The 16,344-nt window shown below is 37.1% G+C and overlaps 1 protein-coding gene across 1 annotated transcript; it reads left to right on the top strand.

The window, feature by feature from the left end:
* The first annotated feature begins 1,210 nt into the window (after positions 1-1,210).
* SGO1 (shugoshin 1) lies at positions 1,211-15,646 on the top strand. The gene is made up of 8 exons (XM_019726039.3): positions 1,211-1,497; positions 3,381-3,529; positions 3,613-3,809; positions 8,880-8,953; positions 10,621-10,679; positions 11,681-12,490; positions 14,413-14,602; positions 14,715-15,646. Exons 2-8 carry the CDS (start codon positions 3,388-3,390, stop codon positions 14,830-14,832), a joined length of 1,590 nt encoding a protein of 529 aa, XP_019581598.3. The 5' UTR covers positions 1,211-1,497; positions 3,381-3,387; the 3' UTR covers positions 14,833-15,646.
* The last annotated feature ends 698 nt before the right edge of the window (positions 15,647-16,344 follow it).

Genomic DNA, 16,344 nt, shown 5'->3' on the forward strand with positions numbered 1-16,344 from the left:
TGAATATTTATTGACTTACTTCAAATTGCTAAACAGATGAATATTTAAGTATGAACAGACTAGCTGCTACCTTTATGCCACTTGAATAAACAGGCAATGAGTGACATATCAGTGCCACAAGGAGTACCAAGGGGGAAAGTACACGGCACTAAGAGAGTACAAAGCAAGGTACTAAGCGGATAACACTTCTGGAATTCACCTCTACAATGAAACCTGCGGCATGGATGGTAAGTGGGGCCGGGGTGGGGAGGAAAAGACTCTTCTTCACAAACATTAACAGCCTGGGCAAAAGCAGCAAGAGGAATTACAATGAAAAGAAAGAAAATCCAGAAGAGGTGGAAACATGGGGTTCTTTAAGCATCAAACACCTGAGGGAGTTAAATGCAGAGGACAGTCATAATTTAAGAATTTCACAGTCAATCGTATCTGCATTGCCAAAATATCAGTCTATGAAAAACAGAAGGGAGTGGAGTGTGCAGTCAGAGTTAGTATTTGTGCAGCTCATAAAGAGATCAGGTAGTTGGCTGGATTCGGGGATGGAAAATAGTGAGGCTTGGATGTGAGAAATACTTAGAAAGTAGAACTGACAGGATTGGGTGGTTAAATGGAGGCGGAAAGGCTAAGCGGGAATAATCAATAAGGAGTCCCCAGGCTTCTGGGTCCGTTAATTGGATGGATGCTGGTACCATTTCCTTAGGGTTAAAGAGCCCGAGGTAGCCGGGCAAAGAGAAAGAACCCGGAGCTGAATATTTCAGGTATCTGCAACTTAACCTAGTAATATCCCGTTAATCCAAAATTTGCTGCCTATTTTGGTTTTAATATCCCTAAAATCTGCCTCTGTGCAGCAGGTTCACTGCTTGGGCGGGCAACCAACCAAAGAGATTATTCTCACAAGAGGGAACCCTTGAGCACAACCTCGAAGACGGAAAGCTAAAACTAAAAAAAGAGGAAGCTTTTGGACGCCCTAAAATACCCACCCCTCGCAGGACTGGGAGTGGCTCCACCTCTACAAGCCAACTACTCGGAGCGGAGGCGTGTCACCACACCCACACGGGCTGACTACGGGCTCCGCCCTCCGGGACGGGGCCCGAAATATACCCGGATGTGGAGTCTCGGCTAGTGTGTGTCACGTGAGGACGCCCGGTGGGGCGCTGCGTGTGTGGCTGCGCCGATGCCTCACGTGACCGCCTCCTAGCCAGCCAATGGGTGATCGCGGCGGCGAATTTCGAATGTGGTCGCAGTAGTAGGCGGGTAACGGGAGACCGTGCCTTAGACCCGGAGGGTGGGAGCACCGAGCACACTCAGCCGGACAGTTTCACGCAGCCTTGGGATGTGAGGAAGAGGGCGACAGCTGCAGCAGAAGTGGTGGCCAAGATATCGTTGTGGACGTACCTGTGGGAGGCGGATCTCCTGGCCCTTTTCCGGCTACGCACCCCCTCTCCCCCGCCTCCTGGCTTTCCTGGAGCCCCTCGGAGAAAGAGGCCGCAGGATTTTCAGGTGTGGATCTGGCGTATCGTGACCCATGTTCTTCTTTCCTCAGGGGTCTTTCTGTCGCTCTAAGTTTGGTGTCCAAAAGCTCAGGCTGTCGAGTCGGACCGACCGGGTGCCTTTCTCTTTGCTCAGCCACCCGACCCGCGCTTTCCGATGATCTAATTTCCTCTTCTGTTAAATAAATGGGAACCCGAACCTCCTCTCCTGCCTTCTAGAATTGTGTGAATTAAGTGATGTGTAAATAAAGCATTTACGGTGGTTAGACGCCAGGCTCAACCTAAGGGCGCCCAAACTGGCAGCTCTTTGTGCAGCGCAGTACCGTTGACGCTCTCCCCTTTGGCTTTCTGGGTTACCATGGAGAAGCCGGTGCTGACCAGGGACCTACCTGGCTGCCTCAGGGGCTGGAATGATCAAAGAATTGTAACAGAGATCAGATAGTCTAGGTTCTTTTGAATCCAGACCCCTTACCCAAATACTATACAGAGCGAGACTGTCATCCCGCACCTTGACCTGTTTTCATTCGTTCTCTCCACCCCACTCCCTGTTAGCACCATCGGCCTACACAGGAAATAAAACTAATGATATGGCAAATGTCTTTTGTGATTTTAAGTTGATTAAATGTAATAGCAGTATTTTATGATTTTAAGTTGATTAAATTGTTTTATACAACCCACTTTACATTAATGCATTAAAAATAGTTGTGTTTGCTCTACGGGAAACATCCCAGTAAATATTGTATCTATACTAGGAAATAAAGGAAATATTTAAATGAGACCTACAATATCTATATTTAAGACCTCAGACACTGCACAGAGGGAAATAAGTAAGGACTGGAGAAATACTCAAAAAAATGTAAGGTTCAGGAAAATATTTGACTAAGAGATTATGAACGTAGCCTTTGTAGTGAAAACCATCTACATAGATTGTTGTAGGAAACAATTATGTTTTTGCAATTTTAAGATCCACAAAGTGCAATCCAGGGTATACAATGTTCCTGAAAAGTAGTTTGACAGGCTTAGTAGCAGAATACTGAGGCACATCTGATTTGCAGCAGTGAAAGATTTGAGTAGACTTATTAATATACTGAATAGTGTATTCCACTGTCATTGCATGCTTCGCTTCTTTTAACTGTGTGTAAAACAATCATTACTTAGTCTGGTTTACTATATTCATCATGTACTGGGAGTTAGCAGACCAGAGTTTTAGAATAACTTTGAGAAAACTGATGTTTTCCTGTGCCCCAGTTCCTGCTGGTTCTAACTCTATCATTGTTATAACAGCTTGTTAAAATTATATATAGTCCTACATAGTTTAAACCTCAGAAGATCACTTTGACTTTCTAGAGAGTGTGTGCATATCTGAAGTAATAATTGGGTTAAAAGAGTGTGGAAGAGGAGACAAGTATTCAGGTGACCTAATCTGATAAATTAGTAATATAGAGAAAAACTGGAAAACAAAGCCCAGATATATGATTGCCTCTAAACTAATGCTATAAACCTAATAAACACTAAAAGTTGGTCATAAACATTGCCTGAAGGAAACATAAATAATAATATCAAAATGCAATTTTAAGCTTTTCCCGTAGTACCTACTATATAGTTAAGCCCCCAATGAGTATTTGTTAAAGAATAAATAAGTAGCATACAATAGTCTTTGGGTTGGAAATCCATATTTATTAGACCTTCCCAATGAAGTACCTGAGGAGGATGATATGCCAAAAATACTGAGATTTAAAAGCTGTAAAATCTAGATTATTACTAGGTTAGCTATGTACTTTGTGCTAATTCTTCAGTTACTAAGTCTCTATTTAATCATTCCTTATGAATAGCCTGTGTTTTCGATCTTCTTTTATGTTTGATGATATTATGTTTATTGTTTTAAATTCCTAGGCAGAAGATGGCCAAGGAAAGGATCCTCAAAAAGTCCTTTCAAGATAGTCTTGAAGATATAAAGAAACGAATGAAAGAAAAAAGGAATAAAAACTTGGCAGAGATTGGCAAACGAAAGTCTTTTATGGCTGCGCCGTGCCAAATAATCAGTAAGATTTTCATGTTGTCCTTTTGCATCACTTTTTAAAGTTTAGATTTAATAACTAATAAAATATTTTTTATCCTCTTTTAGCTAACACTTCTACACTGCTAAAAAACTACCAAGACAACAACAGAATGTTAGTTTTAGCTTTGGAAAATGAAAAATCCAAAGTAAGAGAAGCCCAAGACATCATCCTACAGCTGAGAAAAGAATGTTACTACCTCACATGTCAGTTATATGCATTGAAAGAAAAACTTACTTCACAACAAACAGAAGAACCTACTCAGGTATTTTCATTACAGAGGCTGAATTTCTTAGGAAAAATTGTTAAAGCTACGAATTAGTAGATCAATTGTAAATCTATGAAATAGATCAATTATATGATTTAATTACTGATCTGTTATAATTGATCAAAACATCTTTCTTCAGTGCTCCAGCACAGCTATTGTGTGTGGGCAGTTAAGAACGCTTCAGGCATATAGGTGATTGAGACTTGTACCTGTGTAACTTGGTTTTGAAAGCATGTACCATGTTTCCCCGAAAATAAGACTTAACTGGAAAATAAGCCCTAGCAAGATTTTTCAGTATGACATTCCCTGAACATAAGCCCTTACTGTATCTTTTGGAGCAAAAATTAATATAAGACCTGGTATTATTTTCGGGGAAACATGGTAGCAAGACAAGGTAGAGAAGAAATAGGTTAGCCTTTTGCACTGCTGGTCCTTTTGAATGTTGAGCTAAGTGAATCAAAGATAGGACAACTAAACTAAAAGTCTAAGAGTGGTAGTTGAAGGAGATTAGTCCAAAAGTTTTAATCAGTGCTATAAATCTTAGCTTTTCTATGTAGTTTTGCTACATCCAGTGGAGTTTTTATAAGAACGACCTTAATTTGGGAGTAGGAAGAATTTAAGTGCTTTTTAGAGAATCATTTTTACCTACTAGAGGACTAAATAAAGAAGACTGTACATTAAACTCCCAAACAAGAAATGTCCTGAACATTTTGCTGTCCACATTTTAATCTGATTCGGCTTGAGTCTGATGCTGTATAGAAGAGCCAGACAAAATATAACAGACGTGGAGAAAGCTTGTTTTAGGATATTCTTTGTGTCTCATTGCACACTAATGATGAGAAGCGTAATGATAAGCTAATTTCTCCTTTCCTTTTCCCAGAAGTCATTGCCAGGGAAACTCATGGGGCAGACAGAGAAAGAGAAAAGCAGTGCTGAATGTCAGGTGTTAACAGAACAGTTTACTTTCTTCCCAGGTGTCCATTAGTTTGCTATGCCAGGAAGACAGTTATGTTGTAGGAGACCAGAGGAGAAAGCCAGGCCATAGTTATTAGGGGAGGGATATGGACTTCAGAAAATTAGTCACCTCTCTGTTGATAGGAGAAGTCAGTGAAAGAGTTCTTGCTTCCCTGCAACTAAGGTGACTCCATATTTTTTCTATATATGATACATAGAATGTGTTGTGTGTGTGTGTATATACATACATATGCTTATATGTGTAATAAACATACATATGTATACTCACATATACGCAATATATACATATACAGTGTGGTAGAAAATAGTCTCTATAAAGATTAGATATGATTTCTTTACCTTCATGTGAGGGTTAGATTATTTTAAAAAATAATTTGCTTTCAGAATGTAATCTTTCCTAATTTTGTCCTTTTCCTTGTTTGGTCAACCGGTGAGGGGAAAAAAATCCCTCCAGAGACATGTGAATCTTCCTCTTCCCTTTCCCAAGTTTTTGCTGAAAACACACATAGAATAGTGTAACGTTAAGTACCCAATAAGATAATAACAAAAACAGTGGGGGGGAAATTGTTATTGCAGGCCTTCTGATATTTATCGATGACTTTTGAGTATTTGTGAAAACATGTTGTTAGTTGCTGGGCAAAAGTGTTCTTACATTTACAACATCAAAGTTTGTTTTCTGCCATATACTTGTTGCATATGTCACTCATTCTCAACCATCTCTCTACACTCATACTTCCATATTTATCAAGTCAATTTAGCAGTGATGGAGAAGCTTAAAATGGATTAATAAGAAGAACGTTTTTCTTGCCTACCAATTGTTAGCTTATAAAGATTAATCCGAAATTAATTTCTAATAGCCTTTGAGTCCCTGAATTTTACAATGGATCTTTTTAATAATCTTTTTAAATTATATCACTCTGTAGTTAAATAGTCTCCTTTATTTACCTTCAGTAATAATACTAGTTTTAGAACATTAGCTATACTGATAATAAATTTTCAGGATTAAATTTCTAGTCATTTTGTTTCTGATGACCAATTTTAACCTATTCATTATAACATTAGCATATTATATGTGCAACAAATATCAAAAAACAACTGAAATGAATTACAGTGCTTTCTAAGGAATCAGACTAGAACTCTCAGCTTCCTAATACAAGCCTGCAAATCTGCCTTTATCTATATTTGTGTTCTCTATCTTCCCTCTTGTTGCAGTGACAGAAGTGTCCCTGTTCCTAAGTCCAGGCCCTCCTCTTACGCATCAATTCCCTTCTTTTCCAATTTTAGTATATGTGCTGCCGAAGCGAACACAATTCCCTTCTTTTCATCTCCGCTAGGACTTGGCTCCTGAAAGTTTATGCTCTCTTCCAACATGTATCTCCCTCTCTGCTGAATCATTCTAGTTATCATACAAAAGTGCTTTAGAATCCTCAACCTTAAGAGGAAAAGAAAATAAATGAAATCTCTCCTGATCTCGTATCTCTCCATGCTCATTTCTGTGCTTCTGTTCCCAGCAGAACTTATCCAAAGAGAACTGAGCACTTACTGTGTTCATTTCCTCAGCTTCCATTCACTTTTGAACTCTTACCGGGCCTTTACCCATGCCATTTAATTGTCAATGTGTGTCAAAGTCACCGAAAATTCCATGTTGCCATATTCAGTGGTCACTTCTTTCTTTTTGACCTTGAAGTAATTAATATACAACACAGGATTTACGCCTTGCTGGAAATACTTTGATCTCTTACCTTTCTCACCGCCATATTCTCCTAGTTTTCTTTCTACCTTTCTGACTGTTCCATATCTGTCTCTTTTGCTGGCTTCTTTACTTTTAAATGTCAGTTGTCTTAGATCCATCTTACGAGGTGTGATCAAAAGATATAGTGAATGTTTAATTTAAAAAAATGTATTACAGTAAAAGACACATTGCCATTAATCCCCCTCACTTTGAACACTTTTTTTCTTTTTTTTTCTTTTTTAAGGATTTTATTGGGGAACAGTGTGTACTTCCAGGACTTTTTTTCTTCCCCAAGTCAAGGTGTCCTTTAATCTTAGTTTTGGAGGGTGCCGTTCAGCTTCAAGTTGTTGTCCTTTCAGTCAGTCTTAGTTGAGGAGGGCGCAGCTCAGCTCCAGGTCCAGTTGCCATTGCTAGTTGCAGGGGGCACAGCCCACCATCCCTTGCAGGACTCGAGGAGTTGAACTGGCAACCTTGTGGTTGAGAGCCCACTGGCCCATGTGGGAATCAAACCGTCAGCCTTCGGAGTTAGGAGCACGGAGCTCCAACTGCCTGAGCCACCAGGCCGGCCCCCTTGAACACTCTTATACCATGGTTCCTGTCACTTTCTGAAACAGTTCTGGAAGTCTTCTTTCTGAGTGTCTTTACTTTATCCTCCATAATGACAATATTCCACATCACATATTGCTTCTGGTACTGCAATTTCTGTCAAATAAAAACATTATAGTGTATCCTCATCACCTTATTCACCGGATCTGGTACTGTGTGACTTCTGGCTCTTCCCCAAAGTCAAAATGACCATGAAAGGAAAACGTTTTGAATCAATTCATGACATCCAAGCAGACATGACAGCGCAACTAGAGAAATTCATAAAAGAAGACTTCCAGAACTGCTTCAGAAAGAGGAAAGAATGTTGGGATAAGTGTGTTTGAAGAGATGGGGTGTATTTTGAGGGGGATTAATGGCAATGTGTCTTTTACAGTAATAAATTTTTTTTTATTTAAACATTCATTGTGTTTTGTGATCACACTTTGTATCTTATCCTCTCCTATAGCTTTAAATACAGTCTATCTGCTGGTAACTTCCAAATTTATCGGTCAAGACCTAAAGACACACACACACAGAAAAAGAGAGAGAGCTACTGCTTCATATATCCACTTAAATATTTATAAAGGATCTCAAACATATTTTGTACAAAACACAACTCTCTTTTCCTCCTCCCAAACATATTGTGTACTTCTACATTCCTCTGTTATGCGTCTCAGTAAAACAGCCTACCCATTTGCTAAAGTCAAAACCTTAAGAGGCTACCCTCTCCTTGTCCCCACCTCCACTCCTATTCAATCTGAGCACACTTTGTTATCTCAAGATCGACTCAGCTTCACCTCCATAGCCACAGGATTCCAGTCCTGTCTAATATCATGTCTTCCTTGATTTACTGTGCCTTCCTAACACCTGCCCTTGGCTCTTTTCAATCCATGTCTCACACAGTGGCCAGACTGATCTTTTTAAAATTTAGATCATTTTATTCCCTGCTTAATATTTAAGTGACTTTCCATCACACTTAGACTAAAATCCAAACTCATGGCTCTCAAGGCCCTATGTTTTCTGGCCTCTGCATGCACATCTCCTACTGTTCTTTTCAGTGACTATGTTCCAGCCACAATGGCCTTTCTTTTCTAAACACAGCAAGATTTTCCCTACATCATGACTTTTATATTTGCTATTTCCAGTTTTCTCTTCCCCCTGCTCTTTCAATGCCTGACTCCTTTGCATTGTTCAGATTTCAGATGAAAGTCGCCCTATCTAAAAGAACCCTCTACCTCAGTTACTCTCTGTCACTTCATCCTGAGTATTTCCTTCATAGCACTTAACACTACTGAAATGATATAGATATATAGATACAGATACATATGCAGGGTGTCAAAAAATGTATACACATTTTAAGAAAGGAAAACTTAAAACTGTAATACTCTATATATACCCATAACAAAAGATGAACACAAGACACGTTTGACTTCTGCAATTACAAGAGGTGCTCAAAGTGGTTATCATCAGTGTCCAGACACTTCTGATTACAGCGAACTACTGCTTGAGCAACATTGACCAAAGTATCCACTTGTATACATTTTTTGGCACCCCCGGTATATATCTTTTCCTTTTTGAAAGTTTCTCTCCCTATGCTAGAATGTAAGCTTTAAGAGGGCAGGACTTAATCTCTTTTTTGCTACTAGACCCAGTTCCCAGAACAGTGCCTGGCAACATGGTAGCCTGTCAGTAAGTGTTTTTTATTGAATAAATGAATGCTTTGTTACAAATATTTCCGTTTTACCAGTGTTTTCTTTGTTTTAATATATTAACAGAACCATGAAGTATATCCTTGTGGAATGGACTCCAATAGTGACAACTCTGGGGATTTATTTGTGAAGGATTTACCGTTAGTATCAAATTCATTATTATGATTATTAATACCAAGAAAGATTTAATTCTGTGATCCATTTATAAAAGAATATTTGCATCATATTGACTCATATTTAGAGTCTGATGTTCTCCCTACTGAGAACGTATTTAAGAATATTTGATATTTTGAAATTCTGTTGTATATAGCCAAGCCAAAACCTTCTTATATTTAGTTACTGTTTTGATGTCTTAGGAATAAGAAGCTTTTCTAGAATTTTAAAATATTCACTTCAGTTATACTTTTCTTGTATCAAATTTTCATTCTAAGAAGGATTGGTTATTCAAATGATGGTATTTTGCTAGTACTACAAATAGTCTGATTTAGAAAAGAAATATAATAAAACATATTGAACACCACTGTCACACTGTCTTCCTGAACCAGTTTATTCTTAAATACAATCAGATCCCATGTACACTTTTGCCCTTCTCTCGGATCAAGTGTACTGTTTGCTGATGAGTTATTGAGATATAATTACATACAGTAAAATGCACAGGTGTTTATTATACAGTTCAATGAGTTTGATTAATGTATATACCTGTGGACCGAAACCTCAATTAAGACATAGAGCACTGACATCACTCTACCTCGGCCTTCGCAGTCTTAACACTTTGACATTTGGGCCAAATCATTCTTTGTTGTAGAGAGCTGTCCTAAGCATTGTGGGATATTTAGCAGCATCATTGGCCTCTACCCACAAATGCTAGTAGCACTCCTCTCCCCCAGTTATGAGAACCAGAAATGTTTCCAGACATTGACAAATATCCCCTGGGGGGATATAATCGTCCTCTAGTAGGAACAACTGCCATAAGCCATTCCCTCAGATCCCTTTTGAGTGTATGCTCCCTTCCTCTCAGAAGTAATCGCAAATATGATTTCTATCTCCATATTAATTTTAACCATGAATAGTTTTAAAACTGTTGAACTTTGACGATTTGACAAAAAATTTATGTAATAGGCAAAAAGTAAGATGAGGTAATTGAGTTTTTATAAGATTTCTAAAATCGTAATTAGTTGATTCCCATGACTCTTTTACCTAAAACTATTTAAATTTTGATGTCTAGAGGTGAAAATTTTAAAGAAGTCTTAAAAATAAAATAATTAAAATGAAACAACCAGTAATAGTATTAGAACATAAAGAAAATTTCTTTTTCCATGAACCAAAGGAGGACATGTTTTTTTAAAAAAATGAAGTGTTTACTTCAGAGGAATCAGTAGTTAAGCACCATAAAAGCATTTACCATCAAAAAAATTACAACTTAGCTGATAATAAAGCAGACTCCTAAAGAGCTGAATAATCAAACTACATTTCCTTAATGTATTTTATAAATAATTCTGATTGGCTAGTTTTCCAGTTAAATGAAATTACGAGTTATGGCATATTTTTAAGGAGGAACTGTCCAGTTTGATATGTTAAGGTATTCTAGTAGGAGTTGAATGTCAGTCGTAACAAATCAGCCTCCATGTAATCAGTATAAATGTGTTTTGGTTTCCTTTGAAATAGAACAGATGTATTAATTTAGAATGGAATTATGAAATAATACTGACGGAAAGAAAAAATCTTAATTTTAAGAAAAAAATCTTACATTTATTGTTATTGCGTAATTGTTAAATAAATTTCTGTTTTTTCAATGGTATTTTCTAAGGCAAGTTCCTCTTCAGGAAGATCACCTTCCAGGACAAGGAGAATCATTCCAAATGCAAGGTAATTCAAGTGAAAATCTGAGAATATGATTACGGGCAAGATGAGATCTTTGAGAACAAGTAACATAATTCAAATTTCCAATTTTCCTTTTCACTTTTCAAATCTGCTTCCCTGGTATGCTTCTACCCACAGCAAATCTATTTATTTTATACAGAATAATAAGAGATTTAAAATACATCCGTTTATTTTGCAAAATCTATAATCAGAAACCTTGGCTACAACTGTGGCTACAATTTACTGAGCCAGACTGTGTCAAGCTCTATGTTAGGCATTTTACATATATAGTCTCAACCTTCACAACCACCTTGGAATATAGGTACACTTAAGCTTCAGAACAACCTTGGATTATAGGGTCCCATTTTACTCAAAGACTCAAAGAAGGAAAGTATCTCATAAGAAGTAGCCCAGATGGTAAGAGTTAGGATTTAAACTCAAAGCTGACCTCCAAAATGATCCCCTTCTACTTTTAAATTGGTATGTCCCTGTATTCCAATATCAATCCTCTCTACTTGAACTAAGCTTGAAGCAGGGATAGAGTTCAACTAAGCTAAACCAAGTATCCTCACTTTTATTGAAAATACAGATTATATTTCTTACCTGAAAGGTTTTCCAATTGTCCCATTTTACTCATTTTTTAAAGAACAACTTAGCTCCCATCACTTTCTTGGTGTATTTGTCCTACTTTGGAATCCTGTATCCTGTACACATAAGATACATATAGACTACTAGTTATCTTTAAACCAGGAGCACATAAAACCCAAGTTAGAATATTTTTTAAAGTTATGTAAGATTCTATCACGGATCAGATATAAGCCAGCAAGTGATCAATGCCAAATAAATAGATGGTAATATGAAGTGCCCCAGATTTTTATTTACTTAAATATGGGGAAACTACAGAATGGTTTCCTTTATTCTATTTTTAACTTTGAATTCTAAGATTCTTGAAATTAAAATTTCCATAGAGTAAAACTATTTTTCTCATTTACTTTTTAAATTCTCAGAGCAAATACCTACTATCCCTCAAGACAGACTGGGATTTGATTTGGATTCAGACGAACATAAATCTACTGATAATGTCTTACCTAGAACTGTATCTCTCCGTCGCAATTTAAAGAAACATTTTAATGATTTATGCGAATTCAGTACTTTGGATAATTTTGAAATCAGTCATTTATCAGAACAGTCTTTTGAATTGGAAACAATTCGATCTGTAGACCCACTAGTAAACATGCACGTGTCTGAAAATGTTGGACAAAATGTTTGTCAATGGAACAAAGATCAAATTAACTTATCACCAAAGCTGATTCACCAAGGAAGATCTAAAACAAAAGAAGACATTTTTTTAGAATATAAATCTGAACAAACTAAAAGTAAGTGTAGAGATGCACAAAGAAGAAAAAGAGAAGAGAAAAGAAAAGCTAACAGGATAAAATCAAAATCTGTATCTAAGTATAAAGAGAGAAAAAGTGAAAATAAAAAAACAGTTTCCAAAAAGAAGTTGGATGATTTTGTCACTTCTGGTGATGCTTACAATTTTAATTCAGAAGAGGGTGTTCACCTCACTCCTTTCCGACAAAAAATGAGCAACGATTCTGAGAGAGAAGAAAACAGCAGTGACTCCGAAGTGAGCATCTGTGAATCAAGTGATTCAGGAGATGATTCTGATGACCTCTATTTGCCCACTTGCAAGGACATTCAAGGTCTTTCCGAATCAAATAGGAGCCCAGTCACCAGGCCTCGATCTAAAAGAACTCTAAAATGTAGGAATGAAAAAGAGACCGAGGGTGTTCAGTCAACAGAAACTCCTACCAGTAAGTGATCTACTTGTTTGCCTGCACTTTCAATGTTTATGATAAATGATCACTCCCGATGCTTATATACTGCATTTGCCATCTGTTTCTCTGGGGGAGGTTAGAGACTTACCATCTGTCTCTGAGGGAAGTAACAGCAGTCTGATTAAATAGTGGGGCACTGAGGGTAGAAATCACAGTTGTGTTGTTCTGACCTGCTTTCAGCTAATTTAAATCCTCTTTAAGAACAAATACTACTTGTTAAGGAGAAACCATTTTTACTTTCAGTAAAGGAAGGCTTCCAAGGTGAGGAATAAACTGTGGAGTTAGGCTGAGTTAAAATATCTTTTATACACTCACCTGTAATGTCCCCTTGAAAATGAAATCCAGCTTGAATCCAGTGACTTGTCACTATAATGGCTTTGTTTTATATTCAATTTGACAGGAACCATGATTTTAGGTCATTTTCTACTTAGTGAAGGTCGCCTAATAAGACCAAAAAACTCTTCCCTCAATTGACAGGCTTAGTATTCTTTTGTAAGACATTTGCAAAACATCTAAAAACTGTGGCTTAGAAAATCTTTTGTTAGAGCAAAAGTCAGCATGGTTCAGAGGCTGGTGATACCGCCTGCACCTGCCCACAAAGATACTCATCTGGGAATTTTCATTAGTATGGTAAAACCAACATATACAGTCAGGCTGTAGCAGTCTCAAAATTTTGTCATATTTCATTTAATCCTACTAGGAACAACTCTGAAGTGTGGGTATCAGGACACTAAAGCCAGAGTTAAATGACTTTCCAGGGTCAACTAGTTAGGTGGTAATATGTTATAATGATGTTAGAGTAAAGCAAACAAGATTGGCAAAATTTTGATAATTACTGAAGCTAGGTAACTGTGGATTCATTATACTGTTGCCTCCATCTCTGTGTATACTTGAAAACTTCCTAAGTTTTTAAAAGAAAAAAAAAGTCCATTCTAAAACAGTGCTACTCGGGGTATTGTCCCTGGACCAGCAGCATCGGCATTACCTGGAAACTTTGTAGAATTGCAGAATCTAAGGCTGTTCCCCCACACCCTTGAATTAGAATCTGCATCTTTTTAAAGACAAGTTCCTCGGGGGTTTGTATATACATTCAAGTTTGAGAAGCATTGTTCCAGAACATAGCAACTGATGTTCTTGCTTAACCATACTTTTCGTAACGTTGGAATAATTTGTGTAATATAGTATGCTTATGTGGAGACAAAAAAGAGTATTTGAAACTCAGATAACCCCGGAGAACATGGTTGTTAAATAGTCATTTTACAGTTACAATTTTTTCTTGTGGAATGATTTGCTTTTTAAAGCTATTTGAAGAAATTGTTTGTCTTGCAGTGACCTTACTCTGTGCTGGGCACCTGTCTCCCAATATAGATGTAGCTCCAAAGTAGAATAATTTGCTTATGACAGGAAAAACACTGGGTAACTTGAACCTACTAGCTTTACTAGAGGGAACCCCCTTTTTCCTGGTTTACACAGAGGCTATGGTTTAGAATTCTCATGTATTAATAGAATGAGTTTAAGTAGCATTATAAGATTATAGGGAGCCACTTGATAAACTTTCGTACTGAAAGAGATGGTTTTAATGATTCTAAAGAGCAAGATGTGACTAAAAATGAAATTCTATAGTTTAATTCATTATGCCCAAGCTATCCTAGAAAATTAATCCTTTTTTAATTTCTAACAATTTTAAGTTTTAGTAAACTTGTGTCAATTTTCCACATCTACAATAATTAATATTTCAATGTTATCTGGGGTGAAAAAATGAACAGGTTAAAAAAAATCTTATAAAGTGCTGGATTTTGTATATATTTAGGATGTGTAATTGCATACAATTTTATTTCCTATGGTTTGTTGGTGGTGTTTTTTTTTGGAACCATATTCAGTAAAAGCTGTTTTTGTAGGTGCATTACCTGAAACTCACCAGTCACCTCATTTTAGCCTGAAGGATATCACCAATGTCTCCTTGCATCCTGTAGTGCAAATCAGAAAACTTTCTCTACCTCCAAAAAAGAATAAAGAAAGCCCAGCAGTGTCTCTGCCTAAGCGTAGGTGCACAGCTAGTGTGAACTACAAGGAACCCACGCTTAGTTCGTAAGTATTTAATTTGTGGGAACTCACCTTTCACTGGCACATTTTACAGTAACTTTATACTGAAGACTAAGGTTAGTATTGGGATGCTAACAGTCTCTTTTTACCTTTATAGGAAACTGAGAAGAGGGGACCCTTTTACAGATTTGTGTTTCTTGAATTCACCTGTTTTCAAGCAAAAAAAGGATTCCAGACGCAGTTCTAAAAAAAAAAGTATGAAGCAAATAGAATGAAGCAGTTGTCGGATGCTGTTTAAACTCATCCTACACCCACTTATAATGCTCCAAGAGCATCCATAAGCTACTACACAAGGGTGTTGAACTATTGCCATAGAATATTCTGTTGACAGGACTCTAGATCATGAACATTTCTTCAAAACTGTATTTTGTGATTTTTTTCCTCTTTCTTTTAAATATAAATAACTGGACTTGCGCACTGTTAATAGATTTCTTATACTGCCTAAAAACCTTAATTTTAGTCAAACTGTATCTTGGAAATTAGTAATTATTCAAATTAAGATGTTTTAATTATAAACCTCTGGCATTTTTCTTTTTCCTTTAAGTGGGGAATGCTAGAATGAATGATTTTTGAAGACAGGCTGAGGATCTTTTGAAACTCCTTATGTATTTGAATAAAATAAATTCTTGACATTCACAGTAGGGTATACCCTATTGTTTGTGGATCCCTTATACCATCGCTATATTTAATTTTTTAGATAAAAATGTGTATGAGATCATGATTAGAGAACTGATGGTGGCTTAAGCTGAGTGACTGGGTAAGTAACTAACTCTAAACCCCAAGCTCTAGGTGTATATTGTTCAAAGTGATCAGCAAAATCACAAATTATGTCATGGACTTTGAAGATAGTTCCTTATTTAGTCCAAAACCTCAAATGTTAAATGTCTGAGTGCCAAAGTTTTTGTTGTATTTTTGATCAACTAATGAGAGGGAATCAGTTCAGTTCTCAAATTTCGAAGCAATACTTGCATACCTTTAAAGCACTGTAGTTTATTCAGTTTTAAAGAGCAATAAAGTTTGTATAAGATAGTGCTTGTGTTTTTCTTCTATTCTTTAAATATCAGAGTATGCATCTGGTTGTCTTACTCTCTAGCCTTCACTGTTATCACCCGTCTTAGACATTTTTGTCCCCACACCTTGGTCTTCTCTATTGTCACTGCCATGAAACTCTTAGCCGCCCCACCATACTCTCAACCTAACACTTCTTTCTTTCAGCTTTTCATTGCGGACACTTCAGGTCCATGATCAACAAATTCTATTTAACCGGGGGACTCATCCAATCCGGACCTCAGATTTTCTTAACTGTGTATCTTTCTGCATTCTGTTATCAATCACACCCAAAATCCTATTCATCAGCCAAAATTCTTTTATTCCTGATGGAATCACTGATTCATGTCTCCTACTCTCCCGTCACAATCTCTTATTTTTCCGGTTTGTTTGTTCAACCACTCCCTTTCCACCTGTTCTTTAAATTCATAAAAACAAAACACTCTAGAACAGCTAGGTTTAATTAAGATTAAATACAATTTAAAATTTCTCGGTCATAGGAGCCACAATTCAAATGCTCAATAGCCACATATGGCTAGAAGTTACCATTTTGGGGTCAATGCAGATATAGACTATTTCCATCACCACAGAAAGGTCTACTGGACAATGCTGCTCTAAGCCAGCAGTGGTCAAACTATAGCCAATGGGCCAAATACAGCCGTCTGTCTGCTTTTGCATGG

The sequence above is a fragment of the Rhinolophus sinicus genome, chromosome 5 (assembly GCF_057876585.1).
Source record: "Rhinolophus sinicus isolate RSI-liver-muscle chromosome 5, RSI-T2T, whole genome shotgun sequence".
Classification (NCBI taxonomy): domain Eukaryota; kingdom Metazoa; phylum Chordata; class Mammalia; order Chiroptera; family Rhinolophidae; genus Rhinolophus; species Rhinolophus sinicus.